This window comes from Guillardia theta, assembly GCF_000315625.1.
Source record: "Guillardia theta CCMP2712 unplaced genomic scaffold GUITHscaffold_142, whole genome shotgun sequence".
NCBI lineage: Eukaryota > Cryptophyceae > Pyrenomonadales > Geminigeraceae > Guillardia > Guillardia theta.
The window spans coordinates 98,703-110,390 of NW_005434532.1; the positions used below are offsets into that span (position 1 = coordinate 98,703).

The 11,688-nt window shown below is 53.2% G+C and overlaps 2 protein-coding genes across 2 annotated transcripts; one reads left to right on the plus strand and one right to left on the minus strand.

Annotated features, from left to right (window-relative positions):
* Nucleotides 1–518: 518 nt before the first annotated feature.
* GUITHDRAFT_119246 (hypothetical protein) lies at nt 519–5,370 on the minus strand (the record flags this gene model as incomplete). The annotated part of the gene is made up of 21 exons (XM_005821519.1): nt 519–565; nt 651–729; nt 836–884; nt 998–1,062; nt 1,161–1,219; nt 1,356–1,422; nt 1,602–1,682; nt 1,883–1,957; nt 2,071–2,206; nt 2,332–2,424; nt 2,581–2,648; nt 2,877–2,967; nt 3,158–3,252; nt 3,425–3,481; nt 3,806–3,880; nt 3,929–4,218; nt 4,591–4,786; nt 4,836–4,943; nt 4,990–5,067; nt 5,129–5,213; nt 5,333–5,370. 21 exons carry the CDS (start codon nt 5,368–5,370, stop codon nt 519–521), a joined length of 1,932 nt encoding a protein of 643 aa, XP_005821576.1.
* Nucleotides 5,371–7,212: 1,842 nt separating this feature from the next.
* Nucleotides 7,213–8,475, plus strand: GUITHDRAFT_166174 (hypothetical protein). Its single transcript, XM_005821520.1, has 3 exons — nt 7,213–7,325; nt 7,720–8,194; nt 8,299–8,475. The coding sequence occupies exons 1-3, from the start codon at nt 7,224–7,226 to the stop codon at nt 8,409–8,411; spliced, it is 690 nt and encodes a 229-aa protein (XP_005821577.1). The 5' UTR covers nt 7,213–7,223; the 3' UTR covers nt 8,412–8,475.
* The last annotated feature ends 3,213 nt before the right edge of the window (nt 8,476–11,688 follow it).

Here is an 11,688-nt window from a genome sequence, read left to right on the forward strand (position 1 = left end):
TTTTTTGAACTTAATCGATTTCAATCCCCGTACCGTCGACGTCATAAACTCAGCTAGTATGGTAGTGTGACAATCCCTTCGTACCGATACTGTGGGGTCCAGCTCCGAGCACATACTATCTCCTTCCTCACTACTTATGTCGTTCAGCGTCTTCGGCCGTCGACTGTGAATGACTGAGTTAGTCAGTCACACAACCCAATAACACTATCTCCTGGTGGGTTAGGTGTACAAGCGTACCGTTCACTCGGTGTAGTCGCGTACACACTCCTCTCCTACACTACACTATGAGTGTGTTGTCCATGCACCTGCGAAGAGGTGTTTTCATCTACACACACAAGCAAATCTTTGTAGTTCGGATTTGGTGATCAAGATATTGTTGTGATATTTTCCTATTCCCTTTCCCCGCCCGGACAACAATCTTTTTTGCTTCCGCAGGAAAAATAAGAGATATACACAACAAACAAACATCATATTCTTTGAGGAGAATCCCTTTTCCTGAGCTGTCATTGTAGTTACTATTACCGTGATCCTCCCTCCTTGTTGTCTTTAGGTGCCGCCTCCAAGGCTGTTGAGTTTGTAGAGCAAAACATCATTGTGTTGGGCGGCACTAGGTGGTGGTGGAGGAGGAGGAGGAGGAGGGGATAGGGTACCTTGGATGAAGTCGAGGATCGGCTTGATAGACTCCTTGTAGACATGAGGGATGATGGTATTTCGCTTGAAAGCATCGTTCTGGTGAAGACAATCAGAAGAGAAAGAAATACAGAAGAAGAGCAGGAAGAAGAAGAAGAAGAAACATAGCTCAGACGAGGACGAGGACGATGCTAGTGTAAGGTACCTTGTACATGATTGATGGGTTCTCCAGGAAGGATTTAATCTTGTCATATCTGCAGGAAGCAAGCGTGAGCGCATGGGGGAGAGGGAGCGATGGCAGCCACAAGAGGAAGAGCACGAACACGAGCACAAGGGTGGGAGCGACGAGCAGAGGACATGTTCGTACTTGAAGTTGATATGGTCAAGGAAGAGAGGCTCGGCCGGAGCGAGGCGGAAGGAGGAGACTTTGTCCTGCGTGCACTGTTTAGTAGGATAAGGACGAGGACGAGGACGAGGACGAGGACGAGGACGAGGACGAGGATCAGGACGAGGACTAGGGTGTCTTTCACCTTGCCGGGAAGTGGCACTCCCCTGAACACTCCTTCAATGCTCTTACGGTGGTCCAGACCTGACAGAAGAGTGAGATGCCGCGACCGACTGCTCTCTATGCAGAGGAGCAGAGCGAGGAGGAGGACGAGGAAAAGGAGAGTGAGGAGGAGAAGGGGGAGGGAGAAGAGAGAGGAGGAGGAGCGGTGTTAACGTACCAGCCTGAATGATGAGGATGGATAGTCCGATCATTTTACGGATCTGATGATACATGAAGCCCTTGCCCTGCGTCATGGTTATGCTGTCGCCAAGATACCAGATAGTTGTCTTCCTTGTTCAAAACAGGAGGAGGAGGATGTGAAGAATGTAGAGAAAGGAGGGTGGAGGGGGGGCTGGAGGAGGAGGTGAGAAGGAGGAGAAGGGAGGAGAGGAGGTGAAGAGGTGAAGAGGGAGAGGGAGGATACCTCAACTTCAATGACTGCGTATTCAATGTTGTTGTTGTAAACAAGCTCCTTGATCTTGAACGATGAGACTTCTCGGGTGGTCTGAAGATTCAGTGTCATGAGAGATTAGCAAGAAAGGGAGGAAAACGATACAAACAACCAAAAACAAGGGAGGAAGGGTAAGGCGAACAAACCGTGAGAAGAAATGAGACAAGGAAAGGCAAAGAGGAAGAAATCAGCGAGATGTCAACACAACAAGAGCGGTAAAGCATCCAGACTACAAGAGCAGTAATCATGTCAACCTCCTTGTATTTGTCTGCCTTCGCCTCGTCCGTGAAGGCTACGAAGTTGTCCTTACGTTGGAAACAGCTCAAGACCTGCAGGAGAGAAACAGTGAGAGATCAGACAGCAAGACAGAGGATGAAGACGAAGAAAACATGCAGGTGAGCGCAGAAACAGGTAAAGTTTGCTCCTTCTCTCTCTTCCTCACCTGTTGCACGTGCTCCAACTCCTCCGCTGTCAGTCGAGCTGTCCTCATTCGCGCATACAGCTGTTGCGAATTGGCAGCGACCTCCCGCTGGAGGGGGGCGAGAGCGAAGGCGGGGATGATGTACTGGTAGGTGCGACTGCCGACCAGTCAGAAGATAGATGAAAGAGGAGGAGGGGGAGTAGGAGGAGGAGGAACAAGGGGAGAGGAGGGGAACCAAGAAAAAGAGGCTATTACCTCCTGATGAAATAAGGAGTATACAACCACATAGTGTCTAATTGTGTGTCGAGCTTTGAGCCTGGATCGATCTGACGCATCGCTATGACTTCGACTTGTTGTTGCTTCGCCTTCATGGAACTTTACATGGCATGTCAATGTCAGCATCTTCAAACCCCTGCCTCTCCCTTCCCCTCCCTTCCATATTCCCGCTCTCTACATCTCCTCCTCCCTTCTTCTCTCCTCCCCCTCCCACTTCCTTCCTCTTTGATCGCTTCTTTTCTGCGATCTTCTTACCGATTCAACTTTGCGATGAATGCTGCGATTGGACTCTGACATTGAATCTTCTTCATGGTCACAACAACCTGCACAGTACGATCAGCTCCTTCACCACAAGACGTCTCTCCGGCCCCCTTGCTCTTGACTCATCAGCCAGCATCCTCCTCCTCCTCTTCCAACTCCACAACAACCACCATCACCACCACCACCACCTTCTTCTCCTCCTCCTCCTCCTCCTCCTTCTCCTCCTCCTCCTCCTCCTCCTCCCCAGCCCGCCCCCTCCCCCCGCCTCCCACCTCTCTCTCCTCCCTTACCAGAGACTGCGCGGCGTGCACTCCTTTGTCTGTCCTACTGGCGATAAGAAACTCTTCGACCCGATCCTCTTCGATCGCTCCCAGCAAGACCCTGAAGAGCAAGAAGAGTGAGAAATGTCCTGTTGTGTGACCAAGACTACACGTAGTTGAAGGCAGAGGAAGAAGACAAGACAGAAGGTAAGACTTCAAGAGATAGCGAGAAGGGAGGAAAGGACAGGGAGAAGAGATAGGGGAGGAGGGAGAAAGAAGAGGAGTGGAATGTAGCTAGGAAGGATACGCACATGTGCTCAACCAAACATTGCTGCACCGTTGGCCCGTACGGGTTCCTTTGAATCCCAAGAAATTTATGTCCGAGGTAGGAAAGGTTGACTAGACACTGAGATGCAAAGTGAGAAGTAAGAGGAGAAGAAGACGAAAATGTCGTGTGATACAGCACGTGGAATGAGCCGAGGGATTTGAGAAGAGGAGGGGAAGGAGCAGGTGCAGGACGAGATGAAAAGGAAGAGGAGGATGAAGGGGGGAGGGGAAGGCAAAAGAGGAGTCCAAACCTTGACGTAGGTATCCTCAAATTCGACGGGGGTGGCAAGAAGTTCAGTTTCGAACTCCTGTTGGTCAGAGATCAGGACAGACTAGACCAATAAGAAGAGGAAAGTTGAGAAAAGTTGAGAGGGAGGTCGAGAATCAAGGATAGGATCAAGAGAGAGAAAGGAGTGATTCAGTAAATGGGAGGAGGGAGAGGGGGTCAGAGAGGAGGAGGGAGGAGGAGCTTAGTCGTAGGCTCTTACCACACTGCCTTCCGGCGAGAAGCGAAACTCGGTCTCGCAGCAACTCTGTTGGCAAGAGGAGAAAGGTGAGCACCAACAGCAAGCTCCACAACCACAACCACTGACACAAGCACTGACACAGAACCACAACCTCCTCCTTCTCACCCATCTTGACGAGGTGCAATCTCCCGTCGTAGACGTCTCGCTTGGCACGCTGACCTCGGACCCATCGACACTGGACTGATACCGCAACGTCAAACCCTTCCTCCTCTCCCCGACTGCGCTTACCAGCTCCTCTCTCTCTTCCTCCCCCCAATACGCTGCGTCCTCGTACTCCTCGTACTCCTCGTACTCCGCATACTGCTCGTACTCCGCATACTGCTCGTAGCTCTTGTCCTCGAATTCCTGTCGATGCTCCTCGCACAAGTTGTCTTGCAATGAGGGGAAATTGTATGCGTTCGCTTGCAGCTCTCGATTCACGGGAAAAGGGCCCGGCAGGTAGTCAGACCCGACCCCAGCGGCGAAAGAGCTGACAGGGGGGAATGCAGCTGGGGTAAGATCTATGGTGCAATCGTCATCTGAGGCAGCAGTGCGTGAAACAGGCGGAGCTGGAGGGGAGCTGGAGAATGGAGGCGACGGAAAGGGCTCAGACTTCTGAACTCCCCTCATTCGATTCCAGGTCGACGACTCCCGGGAAGTCACAGCAGAGAGAGATGGCCATGCATCCTCTGAGGAGACGGGTGGAGGAGAAGGGTCTGACTGTGCTGGCAGCGCCGGAGGAGCAGCGGTCCTAGCCTCGACCTGTACCACTGTCGCCGCATACGAGCTCCTTGGAGGGGATGAAGTAGGGGAGACAGAGCGCGGGAGAGGAGGAGCAGAGACGGAGCTTGGGGGAGGAGGAGCAGGATCAAGCCTGCTGGAAGGAGGAGAGGAAACGAGGCGGTTGTCACCAGGCTGAGTCCGTGGAGGCCAGGAAGGAACGCGGAAGGCTGGGCCATCATATCCAACTGAGATCGGCATGACGTCGGTGCTGAAGGTCTCGGGAGGCAAATGAAGGTGAAGTAGATCGAATTCGTTGTGCTCCAGGCGAACGAGCAGTGGGGTGTAGCTGTTCCCCCGCTCGGTGGGATAGAACTTTAAGAGAGTCTGCGATACCATCAGGAGGGGATGCTGGCAATAAAAGATAAGTTCAGACCTCCCTGTCTTGTTCCAACAACATTCTTGCCCCTTTGAGTGTGATGCGGTTATGTGACAGGTGTACCTCGGTAATAGTTCCCTCGCAGAAGATGAGCAGGCTTAGAAGCTGAGCATGAATGCAATCAGTTGAAGGATCTAGAGTTGTGTTTTACCTCTGGCATGACTGCATCCGTCAAATTGAGATGGTGAAGGTAAAGTCTGTAAACGTCTACGAGTTGTTGTTCGACAGCCTGCCAAGGTCAGGTCACTTATGGTTATCATAATAACACCCTCCTGGCTTGACTGTTGTACCTCTCGCAACGCATGAAGGATTGAGATCACATCAATGTCTCTCGCATTTTTGCAGAATTGCAGTTTGAGGCTCAACCTGTACGTCCTGCGTTTGGGTCTTGATTGGGTGTATGCATGCTTGATACACGGGAGAAGCTGTTGATGAGAACAAAGTCAGCCTCGCGTTTCGCAGCCCCGCCTTCTCTTGCTTCTTCTTGGACTCACATGCCTCGATGCTTGTCGGAGATCTGCATCTGTTGCATTGCTATGAGTTGGGGCCAAAACTAACTCGCTGGGGTTGTTGGTAGCTTCACGTTTCCAATACGAAGAGTGTTGGTACATTTTAGGAGATTCTGTGGACTTAAGGTGTCGATAAGGTGTTTCTGGGATGCTGGAATAAGCGTGTGAGGCCATAACAAATCAAAAACTCATTGAAGAAAAACCAAAGACGCGGAAATGTGCAGAAACAGAAACAATAATGCTCGAAAAATGACAACAACGAATCGAGATACGAATTGGGAGAGCAGAAGGAATAGGAGCGATTGAACTTTCAAGAGGATCAAAACTAATTTGGAAGGAAGATTTCGAACCAGATGAGAAAATGAGGAAGAAAGTCAAGATGGAATCAGGGATTTCAACAATTTCGAGGCAGAGGACATTGCACCAGGAACTGCCTCTGAGATCGAGGAGGAGGAGGAGGAGGAGGAGGAGGAGGAGGAGGAGGTTGTCAGTGCGATGCAGGGCATTGAACTCGAAGAGTATATCAAAGAGAGTCATGCAAGACAGGGAGAGGAGGAGGAGGAGGTGATAAGGCGAGCGGGGGAACAGCACAGGACAAGGCGTGTTGTGCTGGGCATGGGGGGGAAACTGTATGTACGATTCGGTATCCAGACCCTCTAAAGGGAAAGAGAGTTCTGAAAAGGGGGGGTAGGGTGGTCATGGGGCGGGTGGGTTGACCACAGCGTATGTTTCAAGCTGCCAACAGGGGGTAGCAAGATGCGTACTGCCTAATTCAGGGGGGTGGGGGTTAATTTGGGTTCTTGGTATAGTGTCTCTTTGGTCAAGGGTAAGCGGTATGGTGATAAATAGATAGGCATATAACATTGATTTAACGAGATGAAGATATGCTATCTGGAACAGAAAGCAGAAGGTAGGAAAACGATGATTGAAGAGGTAGATCATAGGGGGGTAGGGTAGGGCTTGGGGGTGGTACATGTCGAAATGTTTGCTGGAAGGCTGGTGCAGCATGGCGATTGGTTCACCCACGAACCTGCTTTACGAAAGAATAGGGTAGGGTACTACAATAAGGGTTACAATCAATGGGAAAAGTAGGGGTACATTTGAGAAAACAAGCACATGGTTGGCAGGGTAGGGTGGAGCTTGTATTAAGTTGGTCCACCACTAGAGTACCGGTACTTCGCCAGGGTAGTACAAAAAGTTGCATGCCCATCGCAAGGGTTCCGAATAAGTCGTACAGGGTAGGGTAGTCTTGGACCACTAATGACCCCTTGAGTACCCCTTTGGGAGACATTTTTGTACTGCAAAAGACGAGTATGGGTAGGTAGTGTAGGGCATTAAAATGCAAAGCGAGCTCATGGGGTGGGTACTTGCCTTAAGGGGCGAAAGATGAGTAAACTTAAGTACCGAAGCCGTACTGAATCACGGGATTTGATGTCATTTTTAGAGTCATTGTTTTACGATGTTGAATTCGTCTCTAATAATACCACTCAGACCGGTAGTAAAAAGTTAACCGTAAAAGCACTAGTGATGGCCCGGCCCGGCAGTGCCGGCGGTGGTGGCCGGGCCACCTGCAGAACCAGATTTCGCGCAATGGGTCTCCATCCCTCATCATTGTGGACGACTCTTCGAATTTATGTCAAATCACATCAAATTCTGCTTATATCATTCAAACTTTTAAAAAACAATTTAAATTTTATCTTCTCCTTGGAAAATAATTCTATTTGTCAAGCTTCGTTTGGAGAATTGGGCACATGCCTCTAGACGGAGGGGTCATATTGACTGTACTTGGGAGGGTACATGGTACATGGAGATCCACGGGTGGTTATTAAGAGGGTCGATGGGGTAGGGTTCTCCAATAGCGGCGTGGCTCTTCGCGATGGTGCAGGCCGAACATTGTGAGGGCTACGGCGCTGTGCCGGGCATGTCGAGAAGAAAAATGGTGGGAGAAGGAGAGCAGAAGATGGATGAGAAGAGAGTGGTAAGTTACATTGTTATTTAAACTCTTCTTCTCTTGTTTTTTCATGATGAACTTGTAATGGCTGCGGTTGATGGAATGGTTATTTCTGGTGAATTGAGGTCAAAGTGCGGTTTTGTTTAGTAGTATGCTCAGATGTTTTGATGAATTATGCCTATTCATTGTCATGAGAACAATTTTTTGCTGTTTTCGTTGAAACAACACTTACGGCCCTGTGGGTCGCATGGAGGTGACGTGGTGATTGTTGTGGGTTTGTGTGAATTTTGTTTTCATGTTTGACTGGATGATTAATGGTGGTCATTTTACATGCAACATGTTACACCATTCTGATGTGTTTGCTCTGAAACTTGACTCTACTGATGTGATACTGGTTACCGCGCTTGACTGTGCATGGCAGGGAGTCACCAGGATTGCAGCTGTCATGGCCATTGCTCTCACCGCCGTCATCTGTGTTGGCGTCTTCTCCCGCCACATGGGAGCAACTTCCCTTGAGGCCACCAAGCTCCGTGCTGACTCCAACTTCGACGTGGCCGATGCCATCTTGAAGAGCGCGGGGGTCAAGGACAAAGAAGGTTCTATCCCTGCCTCCATCGCCGCGCTGGCTGCGCAGGCGGCCAAGGAGAAGGAGACGGGAAGGCTGTCAGCCACTGTCGAGCTCCCTCAGATCCCCAAGAAGATCGCGGCCATGGCGGCTGAGGCCAAGAGGGAGATCATGATCGAGCGATCTGTGGATCGCAAGAAGAAGCAGCAGAAGGAGGCGAAGAAACTTGCTGAGGAGAAGAAGGAGAAGGCCGAGAAGGAGGAGGAGGCTGCTGCCAAGCATGCCAAGGCTGCCAAGAAGCATGCTGCTGCAGAGAAGACCAAGGCTACCGGTAAGGGCATTGAGAGGGAGTTTGAGAGGGAGATGGTGGAACGGAGGGAAGCGGGCAGGGCGTGTGGGAGTGGTGGAGGATGAAGAACTGATGTTTCTGCTCAGTTCATGACGTCAAGAAGATGGCGGCCAAGGCCAAGTTGGCGGCCAAGCATGCCGCTGCTGCTGACGCCCATGGCAGCAACAAGCTTTTCAAGCGCATTTTTTCGAAGAAGTAGAGATTCTAGAGAGATCTATTCTTGCCTTGTCACGTTCACATTGCTATAAAGAACCAATTCCTTCCGTGCTGATATTACAACATCGAAGCCAAGGCTCGGAGGATCCCCTCCCCTGTTCGATCAGATGTCAGTAGCGAGTGGCAGCAGCCACGAGGGTGAAGAACAAACTCAGACCTTGGGTGTCTTGCCTCGTAAACATCTCGTCCATCATTCTCTCCATGTGCTGTCTCGCATGTCAGCTCAGCGATGAACACTGCTGTGACCACCAGCATCGCTCGCCCAAGCTCTCCGTCCTCCTCGTTCGCCTCTGCTTCCTCCTGTCACCTTCAACCGGCCAAGTCTCCTTCACCTCTCTTCCGGCAAGATGCGACGAAGCAAGACTCGCGGGCGGGAACGAAGGCTTGTTCCTCCTCGCGACCTCGCCTGTGAAGCAGATGAGGACAAGATACGGCAGGAGAGGACAGGAGACGACCTGAGCTCCAGCAGCGCCGATGTCAAGTCTGTCGAGTCCCGGCAAGCCCAGGTGTCACACGAGCAGCACGAGAGGAGCAACTGCCTCACCCTCCGCCATCTCGTCGCCTCCATGCTCAAGGCAGAGCTCTCGTGCTGCCCGGCAAGTCAGCAAGGAGGAGAAGCCAAGGGGGCAGGAGACCCGAAGCCGCAAACTCATCCAGCTGAGCGAGAGGAGAGGATCTGCTGAGGGCAGCACTGCAACAGAGCTCGAAGAAGGCAACGAGGAGGAGGAGAGCTACCGGCTCGCGACCTTGAATCGCTCCTGCTCCAGTGATCACCCAACCAGCTCGCATGCGCTCACATGCTACCTTGTCGCTGTCGGGCAGGACAGCATAGAGGGACTGCGCAGACGTGAGGAGCAATCGGGGAGGAGGATGAGAACGTTACAGCCAAGGCCTTGGCTGCTCCGCTCTTGACCCGCTCCCCCTGCTGCATCCAATGAGAAAGGAGTGGATGGTCAGTGGGAGGAGCAAACAGCAGTCCCGTCGACTTCGTGCTCGAGCAGCTGCCACCGACAGACGTGAGAAGGGAGGAGGAGGAAGCAGGTCAACTGACTTCCGTCTCAGTCACTTGCCAGCGAGACGAGGAGGAGGCGAGACGATGTGCTCGACGAGTGTGTGAGATGCTGATAAATCTTCCACCTGCCAGCACAAGCTCAGCAGGTGGCGGTGGGTGCCGAGAGGAGGAGCCGGACTTGGAGGAGAAAGAAGGAAAGAATCAAGATGAGGATACAGGAAGGAGGGAGGAGGAAAGAGGAGAAAGGGGAGGGGGAAGGGAGGGGGAAGGGAGGGGGAAGGGAGGGGAGGGAGGGGAGGGGGAAGGGAGGGGGAAGGGAGGGGAGGGGGAAGGGAGGGGAGGGAGAGAGGAGGGGAGGGGACGCAACCAGGTTTGAGCGCATTGAGAGCATGTAAGCAAGCAGACGTGAAGTTTGACTCGCTCTGTCCCCCGCACAAGATTGTGTCAAGAGTTGCTTTTTCGACGACCAGGTCGAAGCTGGACGTCAGCTGGTCAGACCCGCGCCTTGTCAAACCTCCTCACCTCTCCCTCCGTACTGGCAGGCGCAGGAACCTGAGGAGAGTGAGCTGGGGGGTGCAGTAGGGCCCTGAAGTCTCACCCGCTCCTCCTCGTTCTCGCTGCCTGGAGCACCGCGATAGGGGAGAAGTCAAGGCTGATCACTCGACAACCCATCCCCTCCAACGCGCTGATGAGACAAGCCGAGTCAGGTAGACGAGGCGCAGCCAAGGTAACGCATGTAGGAGGAAGAGGGAAAACGAAGAAGAGGAGGGAGGAGACAGGAGGGAAGGAAGTGACAGCAGGAAGGAGGGAGGAAAGAAGGAGGGAGAAAGGAAGGAGTTCACGACGGAACAAGAAGCTAAGAGGAACAACAACACGGAGAGAGTGGTAGGGAATCAGCAATGTAGGAGAAGGAGAAAGTGATGAGAGGCTTGTTCTTACCTCCCAAGATCCGATAACCCGCAGCCAAGCTCGAGCACAAGAAGACCCGCACCCTTCTCCTCCTGCATGATGTGCTTGGCAATCGCCTGCCCTGAGCTGTACCAGTCCCTCGTGTAGACTTCCTGCTCGCACACTTATCAGCTCCTCCACCACCTCCTACTCCTACTCCTCCTGTCCCTTCCCTTCTCCTCCTCCTCCTGTCCCTTCCCTTCTCCTCCTCTCACTCCCACTCCTCCTCCTCCTCTCGTTCTCACCGCGAACTTCATCGGGTTCCCATAGTAGGAGTTCCAGTACCTCCTTCCTCCCCCGAAGCGATGGATCTTCGCGTCCTCCTCCCTCCTCCGCACCTGGCCAGCAGCTGAGGGTCGAGCTCAGCAAGGAGTCAATACCTTGTCTGCCGCCTCTGCACGCTCCTCCTCCCACTCTTCTCTCCATTGAGGGAGTGAGAGACCCTTTGGGCCCACGTGCCCGTCCTGCGTCCCCGTCTGGGCCTGCACCTGCTCCTGCTCTCCCTCGACCTGGTTGATGTCTCGAGGACGGACGGAGAGGAGACGGTCTCCCTCCTCTTGTGCATCGAAGGAGCTGTAGAGACATGAGGAGAATGAGAAGCAGGAGCAGGAGCAGGAGCAGGAGCAGAAACAGGGGCAGGAGCAGGGGCAGGAGCAAGGAGAACCTTTGAAAGGAAAATGAGGCGCCTCTTCCATCCTGCACAAGCTTGAGCACGCAGCATACAGAACGAGGCACCGGGTACCGTGGGCTGCTGCTCGAGGGGAAGGGGGGCAAGGGAAGGAGGGGAGGAGGAGGAGGAGCCGATGTCTCTCGGTCGAGCAACCATCTCCCTGCCTCCTTCCTGCAGGCGCGTGAGCATCGCAGGCGAGAGCAGGAGACTCCGCTGCTACCTCCACCGTTGAGGAGTGTGTGACTGAAGAAGTTCCCGTCGAGTGGCTGGGCATGCTGGTGTAGAGTGAGCGAAGATGGCAGCTGAGGAGGTCAGAGCATGCTGCCTTGCCCTGCCCTCCCTGCCTCCAACCTCCACCTCCCTGCTCTCCTACTCCCAGTTCCTGCTCTCCTCGCCTTCTTCTTTTTGAGCTGCCTCTACCTCCCTCGCCGTCTACCAACTTGTCTACCCTCCTCCTCCCCTCCCTCCCTACCTCCTCCACCTCCTCCCCTACCTCCCTACCTCCTCCACCTCCACCCCTCGCCGGGCCTCTGCCACTCGAGTGATCTCCTTCCGTCTGCGCTATGATGTCAGGAGAGTGGGAGGGGGGGGGGGGGAGGGGGGGGGGGGGGAGGGGCGGAGGCGACGTGG